General features: G+C 38.7%; 1 protein-coding gene across 3 annotated transcripts; it reads left to right on the top strand.

Moving 5' to 3' along the window:
* The first annotated feature begins 201 nt into the window (after window positions 1-201).
* Window positions 202-25,984, top strand: si:ch211-171h4.5 (myelin-associated glycoprotein). Of its 3 annotated transcripts, none has more exons than XM_041809239.1 (13): window positions 202-260; window positions 3,442-3,538; window positions 3,671-3,882; window positions 6,101-6,254; window positions 7,685-7,842; window positions 10,429-10,579; window positions 14,024-14,160; window positions 15,986-16,124; window positions 18,279-18,381; window positions 20,088-20,106; window positions 22,923-23,000; window positions 25,173-25,281; window positions 25,388-25,979. In XM_041809239.1, the coding sequence occupies exons 2-13, from the start codon at window positions 3,490-3,492 to the stop codon at window positions 25,429-25,431; spliced, it is 1,353 nt and encodes a 450-aa protein (XP_041665173.1). In that variant the 5' UTR covers window positions 202-260; window positions 3,442-3,489; the 3' UTR covers window positions 25,432-25,979. The 3 variants fall into 3 exon arrangements, with proteins under 3 accessions (XP_041665173.1, XP_041665174.1, XP_041665175.1); XM_041809241.1 differs by lacking the exon at window positions 202-260 and adding an exon at window positions 2,956-3,086 and having other exon boundaries at window positions 25,388-25,984; XM_041809240.1 differs by lacking the exon at window positions 25,388-25,979 and having other exon boundaries at window positions 25,173-25,346.
* The last annotated feature ends 1,649 nt before the right edge of the window (window positions 25,985-27,633 follow it).

Genomic DNA, 27,633 nt, shown 5'->3' on the forward strand with positions numbered 1-27,633 from the left:
CAGTAGGCGAAGCAGACTGGTCCGATGCATACTGTGAAATTTTCCCGAATCCATCAAAGCAGATGGATATGCCTGTTTCCTTGTTTTTCACTGGCGAATCCATCTCCCATCTGAACTGTTTGGGCCCAGTTAGAAAGTGACAGGACCAATCAGTGACGAGGGGTAGTACTTTCAGGCACGGCAGAGTCGTGACGTAAACAAGCAGCAGCAAGAGCTGGTGCAGTTATGGAGGAAGAGCTTAGCATGGATGCTGCTAAAGCGTAAGTTTTATCAGAACTTGACAACATTTCTTTGTTAAAAGAAGAACAAAGAACAGCAGTGAGTTGTCTTCTTTTCAAAAACGACAAAAGTCGAGTACTGACATGTCTATAGTCGCCATGTTTTGCGTTAATCCTCCGTAGCATCACAAGCGTCGCTTATAGAGGCTACGTCACGTGTTTTGTTGCTCTATTTGGCCTGTAGAGATATGACAGACTGAACGTTCTTCCGATCACATTCCAAGTTTTTTTCAAATCCATCTGGCGTGTCAGGTTAGGTATTTTTGGCATAATGCAACTTTTGCTTTTGTTCCCATACTACATACTGCATACGACATTTTGGGCAAATCAGTACGCACTGCTAGCATAGTAGGCAAATTGGAAAACGGCCATCCTTTACCAAAGGAGAGATGAAAAGATGACCCACAATTCTTTGTGTAAACTTTATTTAAAGTGACGCACCTGTTGACCGCTCATCAAAACGAGCGATTACTTTGTAACTTTACTAGCCCTGATTTAAACTGTAAAATTCAGTCAAACTTACAACTCATGTGATAAAAGGAGGACTATTACAGACATGAAAACTATATCAGTCTACTTATGATAACAATTTTATTTCTTCACATTCCCATTTTTATCCAAACAGTAAACTGATTATTCAAGTAGACTATTTCAAACTGCATTTGGTTTGCCATTTTGAAATATAAAAGTAAATGTGATAAACGTTTGTAAATCACAACCAATTTCAGCAATAAAGTCAGCGTGTTGCCATATTGTGATTATTATATTTATCATCATAATTACGCAAGACACGGTTTATAGAGCGTTTCGAATGATGACTGGAAAGAAAGACGGAACCAGAGTAGACAAATAAAATTAAGATGAGAAAATTAAAGAAAATGGATAGGTAGGGAATAAAAAAAAATATTTAATATCGTTGTGAAAAAAAGGTCTTGAACATTATTCATCTAGTCGCATTGCCTTTGCAGAAAGTTCAGATTAAAAGTAAAGTTTCTGCTGTTCTAGATGTTCACAGTCACAGCTCCTCCTCCTGAAAAGACTTTAGGATATAAAAAATCTTAATGAGTTCAGATTTATCGCCCAGTTTTTCACGTTTCATTCGCTGCACATAAAAACAAGGAGAATGCACCGAGTGGTGGGTGCGAATTTTGAAGTCCATCAACGTTAAATTGTAGTTTTTACACAAATAACACACGTCACGTCCGTAACATCCGTCTAGGGAAAGTGCAGTCGGATTCCCTAATCACTGCTGTTCTCCTTTCCTGTCCTCTTACTCACACCTTTCCTTGACCCTGTGACGTTTTTCACAGGGGTTAAGTAAAAATGTATAGGAAAGGACATAGGAGGTATTATTTGGACTTTTCGAACAGACACGAGGAGCAGGATCTGTAAGACAGAGTCAAGGGTAAGTAACACTTCAAAATAAAACAGGAAATAACTAAAAAACAAGGAGAAAAATTAAAAAACATTACCCAGGTAGCTTGACGAACTGTGCCAATTAAGTATATGTGCTCTACACAGTGTATAAAAAAATAAGGTCAACGGAAAAACTACTGGTGAATTAATGGACTATATTAATATTAGGGGGGAAAAAGAATATGAATAAATCAGCCAGGACTTCTTGGGGTATTCATCCCACAGGAGTGAAAATTTCAATTCACGACTGTTTTATTTGGTGGAAAGTTTTATTTATTACCCTTCCTCACCAGTACTCAAGACATTATTATTTTTGATACATTGTATAAATGCCTATTACTATACTGCAAAACCCAATAGATATCTATGTAGGCTTTAATTTTAACATGAGGGCTTTTATTTTGAAGTGTTCCCATTTCCCACTGAATCAGGATTTCCTTTTCCTCAAGCGTTTAAAACAAGAATACAAAAATACAAATGGCAAATATTGTTCTATCATAATTTTACTGCATTTTAACCGACCAATTTTGTTCTTAACAATAAATGTGATCATTTTTTGTGTTTTTTAATATGGCAGTTGGTTGTATTCGATCAAAACTGGCAACTTAAGGGTTAATTTTTAATGTGATTGATAAAGAGAAAATTTACATTTAATAGCTATCTCTTAGTAAAGAATAAAAGAGAAACAGGAATATTTAAAAAATATTTTTCTGTCAAAATTTAATTGTATTTTAACTGACTTAGCAGTAAATGTGTGATTATTTTGTTAAATCTGCCACAGTGAAAAAAAATAAAAGTGCACAAAAGTCGATGTTCTTGTTGATCATTTTGAGTAGTCAGCCACCGAAAAAGATTTAAAAAAAAAAAAAAGAAATACCAAATGAATTAACAGAACTGATAAAAACAAAAATTGGACCCTTTATAAAAAATGCTTTCCTGTTTTATGTTTTTCCGACAGGATTTTTTTAAAAAAAAATTTTTATTTATTTTTTTTTTCCCCCGGAAACAAGAAATGGGGAAATGACTCTGCCTTTTTTGTTTGTTTGTTTGTTCTTCTCCACTTTTGACAGAAAAATAACAGAATAACAATGGTTCTGTATTTTTGAGGCTCATTTCAACCAGGAAATGGAACTGCAATGAAATCCCTTTTTCCAAGCTGAAACCCCTGAAATCTGATTAATACAACTAGAAAAGATGCCATCGCTGCAGCACGTCTGCGTTTCACTGGTCAACACTTCCTCTACAGTTGCATAAACAATTGCACAGCTGGACTTGTTTGTGCAAACACGCTTTCAGGAATTTAAAAAATTACTTCACCACACATTTCCTTTCTGCATCAGCTCTTCCTCTAAATGTTTATTCCTCTTTCACTGCCCTGAAAATCAGTTCCAGGTAAGACGGTTCTTAAATCTGTGTTCATTTGTGCACATTTTGCCTTTTTTACCAGCCTTTGTTAGAGCTTTAATGCTTTTTCTGTTATTCATTAGAATAAACTTTCTATTTACTGTTTGGAAGATGAAGAAATTGCTTATTTCTCCTTAAATAGAAAAGTTTTAATAAAAGCATGAAAACAGTTCTTGTAACTCCTTTGACTTGTGCAAGTTTGTCTTGGCTGTGGATGGATGTGAAGCAGAGCTAAGGTTTCAGTTTTCAATCATTTCTAGACTGAGTGAGTGCTGACTGGAGAAGAAGTCACTAAAATGATGCTCCTCTCTAACTTTCTCTTTCTTTTTGTCTTATTTTGCAGTTTTTATGTCCACAGCTTGGATTTAAAGTCTTCGTCTCAGAGTTTGACATGGGTGTTGATCTGACGTCTGTCGCTTTAGTTGTTGTTCTGATGCAAGGTCAGTACTTCCCTAATTGCATGCTGGGTATTTCAACAAGTGGATGTACCTCTTTATTTTTTTTGCCAGTGAAATCAAAGCTTCCTACACAGATAAAGTACCCGAATGAGATTTGACCATTCTCCCCTCCAGGTGTCTATTGTCAAACCTGGAATGTGTTTCTGCCTCAAAGGATCATGGGTGTCGCTGGGCCCTGTCTCACTATCCCATGTGGTTTCAGCATCCCTGAAAGCTATGAACCAGAACTGCAGGTGAACTGCTCAGCTGGAGCTATTTGGAGGAGAGGAAAACACTATGGTCCTGATGTCTTGAGTGAACGCAACCCCAAACTCAACAAGTTACAGGTCGGTCCTACTGAGGAGTCTCTCTCTAAAACCCACCCTGATGGCTACACAGATCCAGATGAATGAAGGAATTGGGGTTGTATAATCTCTATTAGTAGCTATAACGAACAGGCTATGGCTGAATTTATGTATTTATTTTTGCCACATGTCAGAGCACTGGGCACCCATTCAGCTCGGAGCAGATCGAGCAGGGCCGGATGAGAACAAAAACATTAAATATTTGGGTAAATTTCAGAATAAAATCCTCCGTGTTGATGCCAGACAAATGCCAGATCATATTTCACTTCACTACATCAACAAACGTCATAAATCAGTTTGAAATAAGTTGAACCTAGCTCCACATCATAAACATTAACATAAGAAGTAAATGCAATTCCAAAAAAGTTGGGTCGCTGTGTAAATAAAACAGAAACAGAATGATTTGCAAATTACATAAATTCATGTTTAACTCACAGTAGAACATAAAAAACTCATCAGATATTGAAACAGTGATATTTTACTATTTCATGAAAAATATTAGCCCTGTTTAAATTTGATGATAGCACCACATCTCCAAAAAGTAGGGACAGCGCAATAAAAGCTGGAAACATAGGTGATACTAATGTGGAAAAAAAGGTGGAAGAGCGTTTTGCAAGTAATTACAGGAACAGGTCAGTAACATGACTGGGTATGAAAGGAGCATTTTAGAGAGGCAGAGTCTCTCAGAAGTATGAGCAGAGGTTCACCAATCTTTAAAAACTGCATTGAAAAATTGTGGAACAATTTCCAAAAAATGTTCCTCCATATAAAATTGCAAACACTTTGAATATCCCTCCATCTATAGCCCTTAATATCGTCAAAGATTCAGAGAATCATGTGCAAGGGATAAAGCTGAAGGTCAGTAATGGATGCTTGTGATCTTCAGGCCTTCAGGCAGCACTGCATTAAAAACAGGAAAATCACTGTCTGTCCCTGACAGCCACAAATGCAGGTTAAAGCTGTATCATCCAAAGATGAAGCCATATGTGGACACAATCCAGACACACTGCGGTCTTCTCTGGGCTTAGACTCATTTAAAATGGACAGAGGCAAAAGGGAAAACTGTTCTGTGGTCACATAAATCAAATTTAAAATTCTATTTGGAAACCATGGATGCCGTGTCACGCAGACAAAAGAGCAGGGGGACCATCCAGCTTGTTATCAGCGCACAGATCAAAAGCCTGCATCTGTAATGGTATCCAATCCAACTTTATTTGTTAAGCACTTTAAAAACAACCGCAGTTGACCGAAGTGCTGTACAGGAGAATAAATAAAAGTACAGAATAAATAAAGGTACATAAAAACTTAGCAGAGCACTACATATATAAAATACAGAATCAATTTAAAAGACATAAAACATAAGTAACATGAAAAGGCCCCCATAAAAATACCAAATAAATATATAAGTGGACGACTACTGTGTGTTAAAGGCCAGAGAAAAGAGATGGGTCTTAAGAAGAGATTTAAAAACGGGTATGGTATGGGGTTGCACTCAAGACCACACTATCCGAGACCAAGACTCGCCCAAGGCCAGAGTGCACCGAGACCAAGACAAGACCACGACTTTGGGGGGTTGAGACCAATTCAAGACCAAGACCATAAAAATCAATTCTTAAAAAGCATAACAAGGTCGAACAGTTAAAGAGCATTCTGTCTTTGATTTTAGCTTTTTTTTTTTTAAATAAATTTGACAGATAAAAACGAGGTGTCTGCAACTCTTTCAAAGCACAACATTCAAAAACCTCAAATCTTTACAAATTTGTTCAACTAACTCCTTGTAAAAAATAAATCCTTGTATGTATTTAAAAGCCACTGAAAAGTCTGGAATTATTTTAAATATCTGAAAATGAGATGTTTATCTAGATCTGTCAGGTAAATGAGGCGTAAAGTTACTTTCTGACTAGGAATAAGATGGACTGATGTCTGAGTTTTCGCAGGTGTAGCTATTTGTTGTTTTAGCAAGTGCTTCTCCTTATTATCACATTGATGAAGTTGAAGAATATCAGATCGGTGCTGGTCTCGACCGGTCTTTGTAGAAAATCCCGAGTTCGGTCAGTCCAAGACATTCCAAAACCGTTCTTGAGTACTACAACGCTAGCATTGGGTTTTGGATTCGAGGTTTATCTCCTTTAGTGGTTTTCTAAGATTTTGGTTTTCATATATTTTTGAATAATCACCCACAGCCTTCTCTTTCTTTTAGGGGAGCATGGATGGAGACTTGAGGAAGAAGAACTGCACGACCACACTCCACAGCCTCCCAAAGAACTACAGCCAGGTGCTCTTCTTCAGACTGGAGTGTTTAGGGGAGCTGAAGTACAGTTTTACTAAAGGCGTCACAATCATCTCTCAGTCAGGTATGAACCCCTGCAGTGATCTGATTCAAACTCTGAGTGTTGAATAGCTACAAGGAATGTTTTGATCCTGTCTGACTTTAGTCTGCAGCTCCCTCCTCACTCGTATCTGCTGTAGTGTTAGTAGGGTTTGTGGTTTCCTGCCCCTCATAGGCGGCGAGAACTCAGAGCTTAATATATCCCTACTTCTCTAACCAAGCCCCCTTTGAATGTGTGTAACGTGAGCCTGTTGTGTTTTAGAAAAGAAGAAAGAGAAGCCGTGTGGATTCTTGAGTCTCACCTACAAGGGTTGGAAGAAAAATCGTCCTGCGATGGATCTGCATCTTCAGCAATCCAAAGAGAAATGGGAACAATTTAAAACCCAGAGAGTGTGTGAGGTTACTCCAACAGTTCTAGCAGCAGAGTCCAACCAGAGGCTAAGATATGAGTTTGAAAAACCTTTTTACTTTATTTTAAGCTCAGCCAAAAATGTACCTAAACTCTCATAAAGCAAAATGGAAACTGAGTCAATTAGACTCGACAGATTGCATAATATAACAATATCAAAAACCCTCATGAGTTAGAGTTTCTGGGGTTAGTTTTGTACTTCACCTCAGACTGTAGAATCTGGTTTTTTTCTGATCGGCTGACGCTGCCTTCAGCGGACAAAATAACAGTCAAGATCACATAGATTTCTACGTCTTTCCACCAAAAACCTTCTCGTTTTTGAGTAGTACTTGTTGGCTTCTATTCAACCCTCACTGGGCTTTCCTTTCCACCTAGAGTGGCTACAATCAAACAATGAAGCAAAACAAACCCTCCGGTTGGACTCCGTAAGAGAGTCTTGGTTGCCGAGAGTAGAGCCTTTTTATAAAGTACCTTCACTGTCCGCCTGTACCGTAATGTCCGAGAAATGCAATCTTAGAATCTGAAATTTAGTGGAAAGACAAATTTAGAATCTAAATTTAAGAGCTGAAAGGTCAGCATGGTTTACTGGAACTGATGGGCTCACCCAAAAGGACCTCTGTGGTTTCACCTCGTTGAGCTACCTCATGTTTGCGAAGAAGACCTCGCACTGTCGTGAAGCTCCTCCCACTTCTTCATGAGACTCTTCATACTTCTATATCTCACAAGTTATTGTCATTTATTAGAGCCGATAACCTCCATAACCTCGTACACTATCGTAGAGCGCAAACCAATGAAAACCACACACAAAAATAAATTCACTGTTGCTACAGCAGTTTTGTTCTATTCTGCTGCATCAGCCTAGGATCAATGATCTACTGGTGTTTCAGCAACACCAGGATGTGGATTCTCTCAGCAGGTCACAGGCTCATTCTTCCCACTCTAGTTACTGAGTGCTTCCTTGTATTGCTCAGATGTCTGCTGCTGTATTAACATGCTGAATCATTACCTGTGCCTGTTCTTAACCTCTATCACCTCTTCACTGACAGAAATACCTCCCCCTCAGCTCAGCCAGGCTCAGCCTGTCCAAGAGGGAGATATAGTGACGCTGCGGTGTTCAGTCCCCGTCCCCTGCCCCGCCAAGCCCCCCTCCCTCACCTGGCTTCCCAGAGACAGCACATCACAGGAGAAGACGCGGGTAGAGCAGGTGAGACATCAACAAATCGCTGATTATTCAACACTAGAAATTACAACTACTACAACAGTGGTTCTCAACATGGGGTCGGGACCGTTGCGAGACACTGAGAGGGGGACACCAGATGCCTTACAAAAAGCTACTTGTATTTAAAAATGATTTCAAACTGTATATTTTACCATTTTTTAATGAAAATATTCATAAAAGTTGTTAAATGTAAAATAAAACAGGTTTTTGGGGGGTGAGAATTATGCTGAAATCAATGGCTGGGCCCCTGACTGATGATATTAGTGCATGTGTGTTGGATAAGAAGTATTGGTGCTAGCATTCTGGCTAATAGTTACTTTATTTTGGAGCTGAGAAGTGTCTAGACAAAATTGGATTCTGATAATCAGATTAATTATTCATGGCACTTTTAGATCAAGGTTGTTATAGTTAACTAAAACTATCTGAATAACTAAAACTAAAATTCAAAAATCACTTTAGTTAACTAAAACTAAAAAAAAACTAAGCTTTACCAAAACAAGTAAAACTAACTAAAACTGTATAGTGTGTTTACAAAACTAACTCAAATAAAATAAAAAATGGGGACAAAATATCCTTAGTTTTAGTCTTTGACACAACCAGACTGACTGGCACCCACACCCAAGTCTGGGGAGTGTAAAATTGCCTGATCTGATTGGTTAAGACTTCACACAGTGGTAGATTAAGTCTGGAGTTGTATTCAAACATCATTAAGTCAATCAAATGATAAATGAAGAGTTGTCTAATATGTTTTTAAAAATATATGACGATCACTCAGCCCCGACATCGATCCGTAAAAAACTAAAACTAACACTAAAACGAATAAAAACTAAACTAAAACTAAAACGATGCATTTTTGCAAAATAAAAATTTAACTAAACTAACAAACCAGCAGTCAAAACTAATAAAACCTAAACTGAGATCGAACACAGAAAGTGAATACGAAATAAAAATAAAAAATAATGAAAAATCCAAAACTATTCAAACCTTGTTTTAGACCCCATTTCATTAGTGTTTCTGCAAATTGTTGCCACATTTTTTCCACTTTTAACCCATTTTGGCCTCTGACAACCAAATTGGGCCACTTCTGACCTATTTCTGGTACTTCTTAACCCTTTTTTTGCTTTACACGCTGGTTTTTGCCACCTTTTTACAACTTTTAGCCCATTTTATCACTACTTGCCTTCCTTGGACCATTTTTTGTCAATGTTATCACATTTTTATCTCTCTTTTATCTCATTTTTGCTACTTTTTAACCATTTTTGCTGCCCATTTTGACACCTTTGGCCTTTCTTAGCCCATTTTTGCTGCTTTTTTTCCTTTTTTTTCCCACAGAATTGGCTGGAGCCCTGACAATCCAGAGAGTGGACCCTTCCATGTTGTGATTGGTTGATGATATCAGTGCATGTTTTTTTTGTTTTTGTTTTTGTTTTTTGTTTTTTTTTATCATTAGCATTGGTGCTAGCATTCTGGCTATAAGTTACTTCATTATGGAGCTGGAAAGTGTGTCAAACTGTTATTGGGTTCTTATGTTGAATATATCAATTTTTGCCCAATTTTGCCACTATTATTTTTCACTTTTTTCAATATTTCACAGTTTGCACACATTTGCTTCATTTGACCAATTTCTGCCACTTTATGTCAATTCAACCACATTTTAACCCATTTTCATGACTTTTTTCCTCACCAACTTTTGCCACTTTTAATAATTTTATGCCACTGTAACCCACTTCTGCCACTTCTTAATTCCATTTTACCACATTTTCTGCCTATTTCTTTCACTTTTAAGACATTTTTGTCACTTTTTAACTCTTTCCATCACTTAAATTTCCTGTTATTGCCACTTCCACCAATTCTTGCAACTTTTCACCTATTGTTGCCTCTGTTTGCCCATTATTACCACCATCAACCCTTTTTCACCACTATACACCCATTTTTGCCCATTTTAACTAAATTCCCCTATTTGTTATTCCCATTTTTGCCAGTTTAAACCAATTTTTGCCAGTTTTTCAAATCCATTTCACCATTTTTTCCACTGATTTTTGCCAGTTTAAACCCATTTCACCACCTTTTCTGCCTATTTTTTGCCATTTTAACCCATTTCAAATCTGTTTCTAAGAAATCCTGTGGTTATTATTCAGGTAAAAATGTTAAATATGGATATAACAGCTTAGCTTTACAAAGTAGCATAATTTTGCTGACTTCATTGGCCCCCAGTCTGGCTGGGCCCCTTACCCCCCTTTGTAGACGGGCTTGTCTGCACACAACTATTCTTGATAGAGCATGGCTGTGGTCAATCATCTTCAGGTACATTGGGGGTCACCGGTCTCTGGCACCTTTATTCTGGGGTCCATGGGCTGAAAAATGTGAGAACCCCTGTGCTAGACGAGACTACAGACAGATTCCCCTTCCTGTCCCTTCACCCCAGGCTGTCCTGGGATGCTTCATAGTTGCTACAAAAATCATAAAACAACTAAAAGACTATTACAATGTGTCCACTTAAAGGAGTAAATATGATTTATTTTTGCAGCTGTTACATTTTTCACTAACAGTCGTTCTGTTGTTTTATCTCAGACAGATGGACAGATGATGATGACGTCCACGCTGACCTTCATCGCCTCTGCAGACCAACACAGCCGGGGAGTCAGCTGCAGTGTTTCCTACCCGCTGACAGAAGGGGGCAGCACTGAGCCGTCTGCAGCCACTCAGAGAATCAGCGTCCTCTGTGAGACTCTCTGTGTTACTCTGAGACATGCAGAGGTGGATAGATAACCACAGCAGCCTCTGATTTTCAAAAACTTTTTTCTAAATAGTTTCAAAGTATTTCAACTATTCACATTCAGTAAGAGGTAGAAATGATATAATAGAGCAGGGTTTTCAAAGTGTGGGAGAGTAAACCTCTCCTGAGAGGAAATAATTTATCTGTAGACCTCCACCCCCTTAAAAATACAATTTAAAAAATGGAAACAATTATATTTTCAAACGTTTATATATAATTAATATTTTAGTCTGTGTATGTCTTTAAACATCCATAGTTCTTGGACAGTCCCTTATTTCTCAGTTACCTCCAGTGACTGAAATTCCCTTTACTTCCTGTCTAAAAATTCCCCGGGTCTGGTCACTAGACTCAGTGTTATGTCTCAATAAGACCTGTGGGGTTTTCACAGCCTTGTCCTTGTACAGTGGCAAGAAAAAGTATGTGAAATTTGATATTATCTAGTTTTCTGATCTGTGTCGAAGTCACAAGGCAAACATAATGTGCTTAACCTGATACCACACAATCATAATATTCAATAGTAAGTAAGCGAAGCCTGGAGTTACTGACTAGTTGAACCTTCTTTGGCAGCAAGAACCTCAACCAAGCACTTCTGGTAGCTGCTGATCAGACCTGCACAATGTTAAGGAGGAATTCTGAGCCATTCTTCCTTACAGAACAGCTTCAGCTCGCCCGTATCCTCAGGCTACCTCAGGATGTCAAACTTAATCACAGCAGGGGCCAAACTCTGAATTTGGGTCCAACCTGAGGGCTGAACAAGGCCAACATTTAACCATTAATTGTCAACCTCATTTTCACTAGCAGTGAATTATGGGGGAGAAAAAAAACCTTAGCACTGATGATAGATGATTTTCAGATTTAAAAAAGGAAAAATTGTAAGGTTAAAGGATCAAAATCTAAAATAAAAATTCGAACTTGTTAGCTCAAAAGGTATTTAAAGTCAAAATCATGTTTTTAAAAGGCAAATATATAAGAAAGAGAGTTTTAATCACAGTTTTAAAGGTCAAAACATGAGATAAAAATTTAAATCATGACTTTTAAAGGTCAAAATATGAGATAAATTTCAAAACCATTGGTTAAAAATGTCAAAGCCTGGGGAAAAAAATTAAATTTTGAGTTCCAAAGGTCAAAATATTACTTAAAATTTAAAATTAAGAATGCAAAAGAATACAAAATTATAAGATAAAAGTCAAAGTTAGGAGCTTAAAAGGTCAAAGCATGTGAAAAAAAATAAAATTGTGAGTTAAAAGGTCAAGTTATGACTTAAATTTTCAAAATTGAGGATCAAAAAGGTAAAAAAAAACAAACAAAAAAGATAAAATGTCAAAAATTGAAAAGGTCAAAATATGAAATAAAAAGTCTCAAGTCAAAATTCAATCTTCAGCGTAAGGCACACTCATTAACAGAGATGATGACTTGTTCCAATTATTCCTTTAAGCCAGGGGTGTCCAAACTATGGCCCAGGGGGTTAAGCACATTGCATTTGTCTATACATGTGACTCAGACGCTGATCAGATCACTTTTAATGACCAATTAATGCAGAAAACTAAATCATCTAAAAGGGTTCATAAACTTTTCCTTGTCACTGTACATTAGCTTGTGCATCTTTGCAGAAGTTAGCAAAGAAAATCAGCTTTTGTCTGGTCATGTCTCCACGTCATGCCTCTTCCAGGTTGATTGGTGTCTCTAAATTGCCCAAACAACATTTTCCAACTCCTCCTGGGGGATCCCAAGGTGTTCCCAGGCCAGGTGAGATATATAATCCCTCCAGCTAGTTCTGGGTCTGCCCCAGGGTTTCATTTGAGTTGGACGTGCCTGGAAGACCTCCAGGCGACCAGGAGGCCCGAACTACCTCAGCTGGCTCCTTTCGACGTGAAGGAGCTGCAGCTCTACTTAGAGATCCTTCCGGATGTCTGAGCTCCTCACCCTATTTCTAGGACTGAGCCCAGCCACCCGCCTGAGGAATCTCATTTCAATCACTTGAACCTCCGATCTTGTTCATTCAGTCATTACCCAAGAGTTCAAGACCGTAGGTGAGGGTTGGGACGAAGATCAACCGGTAAATTGAAATTTTTTTAATAAAAAACTTAACGTAGGAAAAACTGCTGAAGAGATACTAAAACGATTAACTGGCAAGATTATGCAACAAGAATTGGTAATATTGGAGTATATTTGCTGTCAGACTTGTACAATTATTAAAAAATTTTACGGGAAATTCTGCCTTAGTTTCATATTTGCCTCATTAAGTCTGCTATAAGAGGTCAATTCAAATTAAAATTGAATAAAAATAGACAAAAACTTGGGAAAAAAACAGCCTTACAGCTTGAAATATACTCAGATTTTTTTAATTATCTACAGAGATTTTGTCTTGCTATCATGACAGGGCAAGTATTATCTGTAAGCTGTTACCTACATTTTTTCTTTAGAGTCTTCTTGTATTTGGAAAAACGTTCACTTTAATTGAACTGTGAAAATATCCGTACTATAACCACAGAGCGGAGTTTCAAGCCCATACTGAAAAAGAAAAAAGGCTCAAATAAACCTGATCTTTCCCTTTCTAAAGCGCTGACTAACACCAACACAATGATTTACTATTTAACTGTCTCCTTCAGTGTTAAAGCAGCTCTGACACTGATTTACTGTCCATTACTCTGATGAGTGTGTTAGACACAGCAGAATGAGTTAAAAACACGGTCGACTTGTTTCAGCATGTTTGTGACCGTCTGAAGGAAGCGATTCTTAAAGCAGTCAGTGTTTGGAGAGCTGAACTTGTCTGAACTAGTAAACGGAAGTTCTCAGACACTTTAGTATAAGGTATCTTTGTTATTGTGCTGCTGTGGTTGTGACTGTGCAAGTTAAAGCCGTATCATTTAAAGATGACGCCATATGAGAACACAATCCGGAAACAACAATGTCTTCTCTGGGCCGAAGCTTATTTATTGAATGATGAATTAATAGCTGTACCATGGATGTTGTTTCCTGCAGACTAGAGAGAACAGGGACCATCCAGCCTGCATATGGTAAGGGGTTACCTTAACGTGGGCAGCTTACACATCTGGAAAGACACTGTCAATGGTGAAAAGTACATAGAGATTTTAAACTACGTACTACATCCACCACAACAGCACGACTTCACAGTAGAAGAGTGCTTTAACCAACAGAAAACATTTAGAGCATCATGAAATGATAAATCCATCAAAGAAGACTGTTGAGCTGCTAGCATCCTACTTCAGAGAGGAATGGGACAACATTCCTCTCCCAAAACTCCAGCAACTGGTGTCTTTCCTTTGTCTCCCCCTTCTGGCAGAGAGAGTCATTACAAAAACATCCCCACTATGCCTTTCTTCTCTCTCTTAACTCTCAGATCTCAGCTTTAATGTCTCTTTCTATCAGATGCTCCTAGATCAACAGGCGTGACACTCAGCACGTCTGGTCCTGTAGCCGAAGGCACCTCTGTGGCTCTCACATGTTCCAGTGAGTCAAACCCTCCTGTGAGTCTCTACACCTGGTACAGAGCCGACAGTGGGCAGGTAGGTCAGGGTGTTAACAGTTTTTATATCTTTTTTTTATATCTTTTTCAATAGTCTGAACAGATTTTAAAAAATAAACCCAACAAGGAACTATGAAAATCTACATAAAAAGTAACATAGGCGCATCTGTAAAAATTAGAATATCATGAAGAAGTTAATTTAAGAAGCAAAACTTTCATATGTTCTAGATTCATCTCATGGAAAGTGAAATATTTCATGACTTTTTTGTTTTAACCCTTGTGCCCCCCTCGGGCATTTTTGTACTTTCTTTTTTCTTTTTTTTTTTTTTTTTAATTTGGGACAGTTTTAGAGCCCGTGGCATGAATTTTTGCAGGAACTTTTTTTCTAGTAAAAGTTTTTAAATCCAACATGTTTCACTCTTACATGTCATTTATACACTGTTGATACATTTTGGATCCTCTGGACACCTTCGAGGCAAAAATGTACACGTACAAAATAACATGGCTCCCTAATATAACAAAAAAAAAACAAGAATTTTGTGCATTGGCCTACAATGGGAAAATGGTTGAATCTGGTGGAATACATTAAAAATGTCAAATATCACTACATTTCTTCAGAATGAAATGCTGACATTAAAGAATGCATGGTTTTTATACTGCCATAGCAGTGATTTTACAAATGTGGTTTTAATGTAAGTCAATGAGGGAATTTTTGCCTCGAAGGTGTCCAGAGGGTATACCTGACACTACATAAAAATACTCATGCAATCAAATCAGTTTTGTTGCTAATCTTTGACCCATCCAAGACTCTTATCACCACCAAAGTCCCATCTTTCTACAGTTCATTTTATGGAAAATAATGTTTTTTTTTTTATTGTTGTTTTGTTTTGTTTTGTGGTAAAAAGTGAAATATTTCAAATACTCAAACTGGCATTTAAGGGGTTAAAATCCTGAAATTATTTAATGTTTGGTAATTTTAAACAAGACCAAAGTTTACAAAAGGAAAAGTTGAAAAAAACGTTGATGTAAGGTGATTTAATGGCAGTTGTTAGTAAATTTGAGGAGGACACAAGGCTTGATCGAGACGATTACAACAATCAAAATTCTACTTCAGTCCCTAAAATGATTTATAATACAGAAATGTTGACCTTCTAAAAAATTTTGATCATTCATGCACTCAGTAATTGGTTGGAGCTCCATTTGCACTGCATCTACGCTACGTGGCATGGAGGCAATCAGTCCGTGGCACTGCTGAGGTGTGATGAAGCCCAGGTTGCTCTGATAGCAGCCTTCAGCTCGTCTGGTTTGTTGAATCTGGTGTCTTTCATCTACCTCCTTGCATTTTAGAGATTCTCTACAGCAGTGGTTCTCAACTGGTGGGTCAGGACCCAAAAGTGGGCTGGGAAGCCCTTTCAAGTGGGTTGTGAGCTATTATTATTGAGATTAAAATAAAAAAAGTCTTAGAATTCTTCTCTTTGCATGGGATGAATCTAAAAGTGTACCTTCTTTAAGTAAATCAGGAGAAAAAATGAACTTTAACATGATATTCTATTTTTAGATGCACCTATATATCATTAAGCTTAATAAAGCAAACAGTAAATCAGTAAAACATAATTCTTGGATCACCTACGATCATTTTTGGATAAAATAGATCAGTGCAGTGCTGTTACAGTAGTACTTTAGTTTAGTCAGCTGTAAGAATCACTTTTCCTTAGAGAAGTCATATGAAAATAAAACATAGTTAAGAAAATTACCAATAACCCTGACTTATCACCCTTAAATCTCTAGTTTGTTTTGGTGTGTGGTTAAACAGAGGACTCTTGTGTCACAGCTTAAACCTGATCATACATCTATTCTCCTCACAGCCGATAAAGAGAGCCAAGGGACAGACGCTGATCCTCCGGGTGCGACATAACGACAGTGGGCTCTATCTGTGTGAGGCTCAGAACGTTCGAGGCTCTCACAGGTCCACACCTGTGTCCCTGCAGGTGATCAGCAGCACAGGTGAAGTCTGACTCGTCACAGACGTGATTCAGTCGTTACTGTTGTCCTTCATCACAGTCGTGCTTTAACTCTGCTCTGAAAGCGAGCAGCACGTCATGACTGATGATTCAGGAAGAGTCAAAATGAATCAGCAAATTTGAAAGCATTACTCATTAAAATCGAATCCACTGTAAAATGATTCACCAGCTGCTGATGCAGGAAAAGTACAAAACATAAACAAGGGAAAGTTTGCAGCTTAACACACAGCTGTGACAGTGTGACCTTGATTTTTAGAGGTAGATTTGTGTATGATCAGATGTAGTAGAACTACAGATGCTTTAAAACTCCCCCTCCCCCCACATGTTTCTAATACTGAATCCTAAATCTGATCATTGCCCACATAAAAAAACACATATTATCAGTAGAAAAACACTGATTGGTGGCATTTTGCGGGCCCATAGCCGGTCTAGAGGAAGGGTAGGTTCTGTTTCTTTTGTAAAAGTAGACCTTTTTGCACTTTTAGCTTCCATTTAAACACAAGTTAATTAGAGTAACAGGGGACCGTAGTGATGTCCAGGCAAGACAGCCTGGCTGTTTCCTGTTTTCCACAACAGTCAGAACAGAAATACACCCTAAAACTTTCAAAATAAAACTGGATTAAACTTCTGGTTCAAATTACCTGCAAGACCTGATTACAAATGTTTAATTAATCCGAGTAAACAAGATAAAAACATCTGCCTCCATGAAAACACTAATGTAGCTAAGGCTTAAGCCAATTAAGCTATGTAGCTTATGTAGCTAAACCTAAAGGCAACAAAGGTACATTAGTTATGTTCAAATATATTTGCTAAAGCTAGACCCTATGCAGTAGACCCTTGCTACACTGTCTGCGTAATGTTAACTACGTAGCTTATGAAGCTACATAGCTAATGTAGCTAAACCTAAAGGCAACAAAGGTACATTAGTTATGTTCAAATATATTTGCTAAAGCTAGACCCTATGCAGTAGACCCTTGCTACACTGTCTGCATAATGTTAACTATGTAGCTTATGAAGCTACATAGCTAATGTAGCTAAACCTAAAGGCAACAGAGCTACATTAGTTATGTTCAATTATGTTTGCTAAAGCTAGACCCTATGCAGTAGACCATTACTACAATGTCTGCATAATGTTAACTATGTAGCTTATGAAGCTACATAGCTAATGTAGCTAAACCTGAAGGCAATAAAGCTACATTTGTTATGTTCAATTATGTTTGCTAAAGCTAGACCCTATGCAGTAGACCCTTGCTACACTGTCCGCATAATGTTAACTATGTAGCTAATTAAGCTACATAGCTAATGTAGTTAAACCTAAGTCAACAAAGTTACATTGGTTATGTTCAATTATGTTTTCTAAAGCTAGACCCTACATAGTAGACCCTTTCTACAATTTCTGCTTAGTGTTAACTATGTAGCTAGCAAAGCTGTTAGCTTAAGCTAAAGCTAACAAAGTGAGCCACTGTTTGCACAACTACTTCTAAAGCGAGTCTGTACGTAATTCAATCCAAAAGTAAAGATCTTTCCTTTTTACTGTTTTGAAAATTTGAAATTGTAGTCCGTTAATTTTGCAGTGTAAATGTTACTGCCAGACTTCTTTAAAAAAGGTGAATTACACACACAAAAAGAAGGAGTAGCGTCTCACGATTTGGGTCTGCCAAAAGCGGCCATGTCTTCAAATCCTAGAGCTTCTTTCTTGTATACCATTCCCTGCTCTCTCTGTCTCTATCTCTCTCTCTCTTTCTCTTTCTTGCATAATTGAGCTTTTTATGACTAAGCCAAGCGTTCTGATTGAGAAAACAAAAACATTCTTATTTCTAAAGCTATTTTTTTAATTATTATTATTTCTAAAGCTAAATTTTCTCTTCCATGAACTCCAGTGGTTTGAGAATACCAGAAGCTCCTGTTGTCTCTCTGGACATCAAAATTACTTTCAGAGGCTTTTTGAACTTTAGTCAATGAAGAAAAGTTTAAACTCACATACAGTATACGAGTGGGAAAGATAAAGCCAATCTTTGTGCTGAAAAATATGATCTGACAATGTTTTTTCTGCTGATGACAGTTAAAAATATTTATTAATTCACTGTCCTATTATTGCCTCATTGTTTAGTGTGACACATTTTAATTTTGTTTTCAGGTAGCAGAGAGTTTTCTGCTTTGGTTATTCCCTACATTGTTTGTGGAATTATGTTTGCCCTCTTCATTCTTATTGTTGCTGTTGGCGTGTGCAAGTATCAAAGGTAAGAATATAAAAACAGTATTTGTATATATTTATATGACACTTGAACATTTCAACACATTTTTGAGTAAAACAAGGAACAAACACACGGCTTTGAAAGATATATGTGGCGAGTAATGGCTTGGAACCAGGAGCAGGGCACGAAACGGGGTAGTGGGTATATGGAGTTAATTCAAATATTTAAAAAAAAGACAAGTTCACACACACTTGAATCAGGAGTATAAACTCTGGCCTCACCAACCTGCCCAGTGCTTCCGCCCTCACCAACCTGCCCAGTGCTCCCGCCTTCACAAACCTGCTCTGTGCTCCCACCCTCACCAACCTGCCCAGTGCTCCTGCCCTTGTCAAACCAGCCCAGTGCTCCCGCCCTCACCAACCTGCCCAGTGCTGCCACCCTCACCAACCTGCCCAGTGTTTCTGCCCTCGTCAAACCAGCCCAGTGCTCCCATCCTCACAAACCTGCTCAGTGCTCCTGCCCTCACCAACCTGCCCAGTGCTCCTGTCCTCATCAAACAGACCCAGTGCTCCTGCCCTCACCAACCCTCCCAGTGCTCCTGCCCTTGTCAAACCAGCTCAGTGCCCCCCCACCAACCTGCCCAGTGCTCCCACCCTCACCAACCTGCCCAGTGCTCCCGCCCTCACCAACCTGCCTAGTGCTCCTGCCCTCACCAATCTGCCCAGTGCTTCTGCCCTTGTCAAACCAGCCCAGTGCTCCCACCCACACAAACCTGCTCAGTGCTCCTGCCCTCACCAACCTGCCCAGTTTACCCTCATCAAACCTGCTTTAGTGCTTTCGTGCTCACCAACCTACCCAGTGCTCCCGCCCTCACCAATCTAACTATGCTCCTGCCGTTACCAACCTGCCCAGTGCTCCTGCCCTTACCAACCAGCCCACTGCTTAGTTTTCATTTAGTTTGAGTTAACTGAAATAATTTTTGAGTTTCAGTTTTAGTCATTAATTAGTCTTAGTTAACTATAATAACCTTGCATCAGCCTTTATGCCCTACTTGCCAGGTTAATCTAACAGGGAGAACAGAGAGACAAGTTTTTGAGATTGTGGAAGCTTCAGCAACTTTTAAATCTGACATGTGGAAGCAAAGAAAAGCAAAACCTTAACAGTGTGAGGGCTCAACAGATCGCAAGGTACATCATGAAGGTTTTAGAAGGTTAGCAAACACTGGAGCCAAAGTATAGGTATAAATCTCTAAGACTAATGCACACCTACAGCACATATTTTGATATTCAAATATAACAATTATGAAGTTAGGCCTCAGATCTGGAGTATGTAAACGCTTTATTTTGTCAGAAATATGGTGACTGCCCTTTACAGGATAAAGCCTGGTCACTGCAGAGGAATTTTTCTGTCGGTTAACCTGGTGGCAGGTGATGAATAGGGACACAGTGCGAGTGCCACTATTGCCTAGCCAGTTCTGTGCTCCTTTGCAAAGTTTCCAAGGTAACAAGAGGGGTGATGTAATGTTTCAAAAAAAATAACAGATAAGGCCTGGGAAATGGTTTTAGTTGAGATAACAAAATGTTATCATGTCCTATGACTTCATTTGACATTTAAAAAATAAGAAGATGTTGGGCCTAATTCTCAGTAAAAGATTGTTCACAGATCTGCTCTCTTAAAAGTTGACTATTTGACAAACTCTTCTCAAAAACAAGCTTCTGCCGTTTTTCTAACATTATTTTTTTCTCTCTCAGTCTTTCCAGGAGGCTGAAGGTAAGCAAACATTTTTCACCTCAAACATTCACTGACAGACAGACTGTCAGACAGAAGAAAGAATGTAAAAACGCTCCCATTCAATCCATCTGATAAGAAGTTTTGACACCGTTATGTTGTAATCACAGTTTGGTCTCGCCAACATCCTCGTCTCCTCTTTTCGACCGCAGCAGGAAGATGTGATGACTAATCATGAGACGAGTAACACATCCATCAGTCTCTGTCCTGCCACATCCAAAAGATTAATTATCTTTATGTATTTTACATTTCAGGATTTTAGCACATCCTTGAGCTCTGTGCATGAACTTAGCACAACTTTGAACATTGCACACTGATTCACATACCGACTACTCTAGTTGTACAGTTTATCAAAATTTCAGGTTTTTCTTTTTTTTCCAAAAATGGTGAAATACTATTATTTCCTGACATTTGATACTATAAGCTGAAAACCAAAAAAGTTGGGGTGCTTCATAAAATGTAAATTAAAAACAGAATGCACTGATTTGCAAATCTGATAAAACCATATTTTATTCACAACAGAAAAGAAACAACATATCAGATGTTGAAACTGAGACTTTTTACCATTTCGTGAAAAATACTAGATCATATTGAATTTCATGGCAGCAACACATCTCAAAAAAGTAGGGACAGGGCCATGTTTGCCATTGTTTAGCATCCCCTCTTCTGTTAACAACAGTCTGCAAACATCCTGGAAGTGAGGCTCTGGGGTTTTGGGAGAGGAATGTTGTCCCATTTCTGGATTTTTATGATACTCCAAATGTGAATTTTCCGAACTGCAGTTCTGCACCCTGACTCTTCTAATGTGAAGCCATGCTGTTGTGATGATGCATCATGTGGTTTAGCATTGACTAAATATGCAAGGCCTTCTCTGAAAGAGATATTGCTTGGATGGGAGCACATGTTGCTCTAAAACCTCTTTCTACTTTTTCAGCACTGATAGTTCCTTTCATGATGTGTAAGCTGCTCATGCCATAGGCACTAATACAACCCCATACCATCAGATATGCAGGCTTTTCAACTGTGCACTGATAACAAGCTGGATGGTCATTCTCCTCTGTAGTCTGCAGGACATGGTATCTGAAATTTCCAGAAAGAATTTCAAATTTAGGTTCATCTGACCACAGAACAGTTTTCCATTTTACCTCGGTCCATTTTAAATTGGCCCAAAATAACGGCGGCACATTTGTGCTCACATATGGCTTCTTCTTTGACTGACACAGCTTTAACTGTCATTTGTGGATGGTGTGGCCAACTTTTTTGACAGACAGTGATTTCTGGAGGTGGAAATGAGCCCATGCAGTGAGTTCTTGTTACAGAATCAATCCTGTTTTTAATGTGGTACCGCCTGAGGCTCCAAAGATCATCAGGATGCAACCCTGACCTTTGTCCTTGTCCCATGCTCACAGAGATTTCTCCAGATTCTCTGAATCTTTCGTTGATGTTATGGACTGTAGACGGTAGGATAGTCAAAGTCTTTGAAATTATATGCTGAGGAACATTTTTCTGAATTTTTTCCACATTTTTTTTAGATGCAGTTGTTCAAAGATTGATAAACCTCTGCTTATCTTTACTTCTGAGAGACGCTGCCTCTCTAAAATGCTCCTTTTATCCCAGTCATGCTTCTGCAAATTAACATAATTAGCTGCAAAATGCTGTTTTTCATTAGTACCACTCAATCTTTCAGCCTTTTGTTGCCTCATCCGATGAGACATCAAATTCAAAATGAGTTATGTTTCATGAAATGGTAAAATGTCTCAGTTTCAACAGCTGATATGTTGTTTATGTTCTAATGTGAGTAAAATATGGATTTATGAGATTTGAAAATCATTGCATCCTGTTTTGTGGTTGTTGTTTTTATACATTTGACACAGCAACTTTGTTGGAATTGGAGTTGCATTTGTAGTTCAAATATGGCTGGGTTGTAAGTGATGACTAGAGTATCAAACAGGCTGAGAGAATTAAAAGTTTTGTGTGGATCACTGCTCAGTGTGGGCAGACATGTGTCAACAGTGAAGTAGACGGATCCAGTCATCTATTCACTTTCACACAGCACGAGTCTCAGCTATGAGAGAAATGCTCGTCCACTACCAACAACAACGAGGAGTGGCACTATAGCCAGTCAGGGTTAGGATACAGTCTAGAGGACCTCTATAGTCCTAAAGGCACACTCAGAGTGAACACAAAGCCCTTGATACCTAGAAAATTCATGAATGTGATTTGATTACTGGTGATTACAGTGTTTGTAAATGTATTTCATTCATATAGTTAGACATGGGCATTAAGCAGGGTGGGCCAATAAAACATGTCTTGTGTTTTAACCATAATAAATCAAATGTTCTTACACAACATATGATTAGGCCCTAATAATATCATCTAACATTATAGAAGCAGCTTACCCTGGTATAAATGAAATAAGACTTTTAAATAACTAAACATTATTTTGAAAGTATTTGACAAACCGTCATTTCCAAAAATTTGTTCATCCCTTGTGGACATCCTGTTTCTGACCCGTTAGCGAGTATCAAACCAGTGTTGCGTCATTTCAGTACTGAGGATTGTTTGGTATCAATGCCAGCAGTAATAAATGTCCATCCACTTTAAATATGCATGAATTAGCACAAAGAGCTAAGTGTAGTCCTAAGGCAGACACCACACTTACAAGACACATTCAAGAGAGTTTACAATTACAGACCAAAAAAGTTACATGTTGAAATACATGAAGGTGAGTGTTTTATTTAGTGTGGTTATTCCTGCTTGGACTGATTAAATCTCTTCTTTTTTGTGAACTTTTTCAGCAGGTGGAGCTGAAGGAGGAAACTGCATACACGACTCTGCAGATCAGCAGTATCACCTCTGACTACGATCAGATACAGGTACTTGGACACTTGAATTTCTACTGAAATGCGCTAAAAGGTGACGCTGGAGATCTGAGTGCATCCTGTGGAGCCCTGACAACACAGACTGGTCCGTAGCTAACCTTACTAAGCTGATAGGCTGACCTGATTCCCTGACATCAGATTGATCCATCTTGCTAAGTTCCAATCTGATATGAGAACAGACCTGACCAATCAGCATCATTTTCATTTAGCTGAACTGCAAACTAGTAGGAAACAGTGTTAATTTTCTTGACTAAAACAATAACTAAAAATGTTGGTCGAAAGCCTTTTACTCCATGACAAAAACTAGACTAAGACTGACAAAAATAGATCTGTGATGACTAAAACTGACAAAAACTAAGTCTAGTTTTTGTCAAGATGACTAAAACTAGATTAAAATGTAATTTAGGTTTCGTCGGACATTCAAAATCTGTGAAATTTCTCCACTGTGGGTATATCTGTCAAAATACAATGTAGCTGTAGTTATTCTGCCTCTCAGCTGTTGAAAGAAGGGACCCCAGGTTTGGCAGAGTGCAGAGAACACACTACCATGACTTGGTACCAGATTTAGGCAAGAAAATAAATGCTTGGACTTCAAGTAAAGACTAACATGTGGGGACTTTTTGCAGACTAAAACTAGACTAGAATGTTTTGAGTTTTCGTCGACTAAAACTAGACTAAAACTAAAAAGGACAGAAATGACAAAAATGTGACAAAAACTAAAATGCATTTCATTTAAAGGCTAAAACTAAGACTAAACTTAAAAATAGCTGCCAAAATTAACACTGATAGCAAACTGGCATAACATTTAGCTTGGATGTAGCCATAGAAAAGCATCTATTTTTATTAGAATTGGACCATAGCACAAGAAGAGCAACTAATCACACTGAACGTTTTTCTTGGTGGAAAAGATGTTTTTGCTCCCCTTCTGACCATCTTTGGCATGAGATTACAACAGCTATAGTCAAGGTTTAGTTGGACTGTAAGCCGTTATATAGCTGTCATTAAAGAGATTACCTCAGATGTAACAACAGCAGCAATTTTATCAGAACTGGACCGTTTTTCTTTACTACAAGAAGAGCAGGTAATTGTGCTAAAGAAGGAATAAACATATTTATGTTCTTGTCTCAACCAGCTTCAGCATGACTGTGTTTCACAAACTGGCTCCAGTAATAGTGTAACCATTATCCCTGCACACTAATCAATCAGACTGACAAGACAAATGGAGGTAGACATGCACAGCTCCGATAGTTACGTTTTAGTTTGTCAGTGGATAAAACTCATGCCGAGGCCAGTCGGGAAAAGTGCAAAAAAACATCTTCTCTGCCAAGAGAAGCTTTCAATGTGCTCTCGTTTTAATGAAGAAATGTGGCCCAGTTCTGATAAAACAGTCGCTATAGCTGCTCCAGAGCTGATTGCTCAACCAGCAGCCATTGTACATGTACAGTACATCACAACCCTACCTGTAACTATGAATATACTTCGGCATGTGTATCACAAACTCACGCAGTAGCAGGCCGCAAGAAGAGCAAAAACATCTCCATTATAAAAAGTATTCAGTGCTCTTCTAGGATCCTTATTTTGTAAAGAAATGTGGTCCAGTTCTGACAAAAATGCAGCTATACTATAGCTACATCCAAGCTAAACGCTACTCTGGTGGCAGCCTTTGCTACCAACTTACAATACAGCTAAACCCCATCTGTAGCTGCCATCTTATTCTCTTCAAATGATGCTTATTGGTCCAATCTGTTCTCAGACCTGGCACAATAGTCTCAGATTGGAGCCCACAATGGATCTGTCTTATGACAGACATGAAATCTGGCCAGTCCATCTGCTTTGCAAGGTTATCAGTGCCCACTTTTAGTGGCTCTGCTGCTTGTTGTGCTCATTCTGCATTCTCTGGCTCAGCATTTTCACCCTTGACCTTTTACATTTCTAACAGATTTACATTGGCAGTAGGTGATGGTTAGGTAGCTGGAGGTGTACATGGAGCTCTACTGAAATGAATCAAGCTCAGGAGGTCATGTGGAAGGAAAACTTTCCAAATGTCTGCCTCTCTTTATGCTTTAGAAAAATGAGACAAATGAGAGACTAACAGCTTTGATAAATGTTTTAAAAGCATGTGGTTGTTTTATGACTCTTCTCTCTTGTTTCTGTAATCTCTTTAAGCCTCAGAAACCCAAATCAAAGATTTCACCAGATCTCACCAACTATGAGAACATAGAAGAAATGAAGATCTCGAAAGCCAGCACCAGCCAGAGTAGAAGTAAAGCTCTAGGTTAAAGGTTTTTATTCCAAAAGTTTACACATTAAAGCTGTGAATTAAAATGTATATTGATTTTATGACAGGCTTTGTCTTTATTCTCTTTTTTCTGTCTCTACAGTCTTTGATTTTATCTTGTCATCTGCACCATCAGCTCTGATCTAAGACGCCTCCAGGCTAATAAAACTCAAATGTGCTTGAAAAGTTGGAAGGTGGTAGCAGGGGTGTAGCTAGGGACCACCCCCCCCCGCTCAAAAAATGTGCAGGGCCCCCTTCTTGCAGCCACAAGGCAAAAGAAAAGTTGCATCATTTTTTACAAATGTCTAGCCCAGTGATTCCCAACCTGTGGGCCGCGGCCCCCTGGTGGGCCACGTAGGTATTGCAAGTGGGCCACCGAATCATTTCCAAAATAGAATGATTTTTGTGGGGGAAGGGGAAATGTAATTATAAAAAAATGAAAATATACAGAATAGTGATAATAAGTGTTTTAAATGTTAAAACTTAGTTACATTTTAAAGGATATTAAAAATGTTCAAATATTCTTTTCATTATTTTGTTTTTTTTTTCCTTCAAGATGTGACAAGCAAATGGGAGATAGGAACTTTTGTTGTTATCTAGAGGTTATTGTGTGGACAGCTCCTTTAAAACTGTAATACTGAAGGTGATGCAACATGTTATAGATGCTGTTTTAGTGACTGTGGAGCTTCCAACATGTTTCTCCTGAATTCAGTTCTGTCCTTTATGTTCAAGCTTCAATAAAAAAAAAAAAAAAATGCTCTTAGAACGCATTATATGGCCTCCATATTTATGGGGTTGGAGGGGGGCCGCGAAAATTTTTGAGACTTAAAAGTGGGCCCCGAGTTTGAAAAGGTTGGGAACCACTGGTCTAGCCCATTCCCATGAAAATATAAACCATTTTAGCTTTCTAAAAAATGCATACAATGCTAGACCCCCCCCCCCCCCCCAAGCTACGGCCATGGCTGGTGGATTATGTCGAATAATCCTCCTCTTTTTTCAGAAAACCTGATATTTAGTACATGTATTGTGTTCATTTCATAGTTCTTTGTATTACCATTAGAAAATGCATTGGCTCCTCAGATTTTGTACATGGTAAAACACCTGTTTTATGATGCTCTCAACATCTGAAATAGCAAATTTTGGACTACTTTTAACACCTTTAACCAGATGTGTGTCCAAAACAATGAAACATCTAAGCCAGATGAGGTAAATGTGCAACTCCTCAAACATGACAAACATCTGTCTGCTCTGGAAACATTGACATCTGCATAGCATCACTGTCCATGCACGATGAAATACCCCCCAAAGTAACGGTAATGGGGGGTGAGATCAGTACCATCCCGGGGGTCTCAGACTGAACTCCAAACTCCCACATCCTGAAGAGTTCCAGGGAAGCTCGGACACGCTGCTTACTTCAATCACAGCTTTGATTTCACGCTCGGGCTGGTGTCTATGGGGAGATATGGCTGTTGTCTGGCTGACACGCTGAATTCCTGCCTAATGTGATGGTTTAAATTGGCGGCACTTTAGTTTCAGTGTGCAGGCGAGTGTTTGATCCCTAAAAATAGACGTTCAGTCTCAGAGCGTCCAGGGGCGAATGCCAAAACGTGTCTTTTCATGTCTTTGTGGAAAGATCTAACGCAGGTGCCGGCTTGCATTTCTCCTTTTTTTTTCAGTTTTTCCCGAGCATGCTCTAATGTTTCCAGTAATACATTTCTTGTGCTACTTTTTCAAACTTTCTGTCAGAACAGAGAGAAAACCTGCGTCCGTCGATCATTTGCATGCTTCCTCCCCCGCTCGCCCATTCACTGCTGCATTCCTCACATTCCTCCATTCAGCAGAGGTCAGAGAAATAGACAGAGACAGAAAAAGTTCAAACATAGACGGTATCCGTTGCGTGGGTGGTTGGGGAAACGATTTGTGGGCCTGTAAAAACCACTATTGAGGACAAGCCCCCCCCCGCTCAGCCCCTCCTAACAAACGCAGGGCCGCTCTATTACCCCATATGGGGATGTTTGATGACAAAAGAAGGCCGAACGAGTCAGCGCTGCAGCCGTTATGACGTGCTTCCCACTGTTTCCACGCATCACTTTCACCAGCTTAAAGTTCAGCCGTTTGATGCCGAAGGAGGACGCTCTGATGACAGGAACATATGCATGAAAAAAGGGGGCACGGCTTGGTGAGATAATGTATGAAGAGGATTCCAGGACAGGATTTGCATGCATCAACTATCTCATGTCCTAGTGGGGGGAAATATCATGTTTCATTTCAGAAGAAATAAGGAAACTATTAGCTTCTTGGAAACTGCTGTGTCATTCCTCAGATGCAGCTTTAGCTCAGTGGCAGAGC

The sequence above is a fragment of the Cheilinus undulatus genome, linkage group 16, assembly GCF_018320785.1.
Source record: "Cheilinus undulatus linkage group 16, ASM1832078v1, whole genome shotgun sequence".
Classification (NCBI taxonomy): domain Eukaryota; kingdom Metazoa; phylum Chordata; class Actinopteri; order Labriformes; family Labridae; genus Cheilinus; species Cheilinus undulatus.

What these genes read in the sequence shown, in the direction of transcription:
- si:ch211-171h4.5 (XM_041809239.1), top strand. Translation starts at nt 3,490, where the DNA reads ATGGGTGTTGATCTGACGTCTGTCGCTTTAGTTGTTGTTCTGATGCAA. An exon ending in TCAGAGAATCAGCGTCCTCT is followed by an intron (nt 10,580 to 14,023) that starts GTGAGACTCTCT and finishes TCTTTCTATCAG; the next exon opens with ATGCTCCTAGATCAACAGGC. An exon ending in ACAGAGCCGACAGTGGGCAG is followed by an intron (nt 14,161 to 15,985) that starts GTAGGTCAGGGT and finishes TTCTCCTCACAG; the next exon opens with CCGATAAAGAGAGCCAAGGG.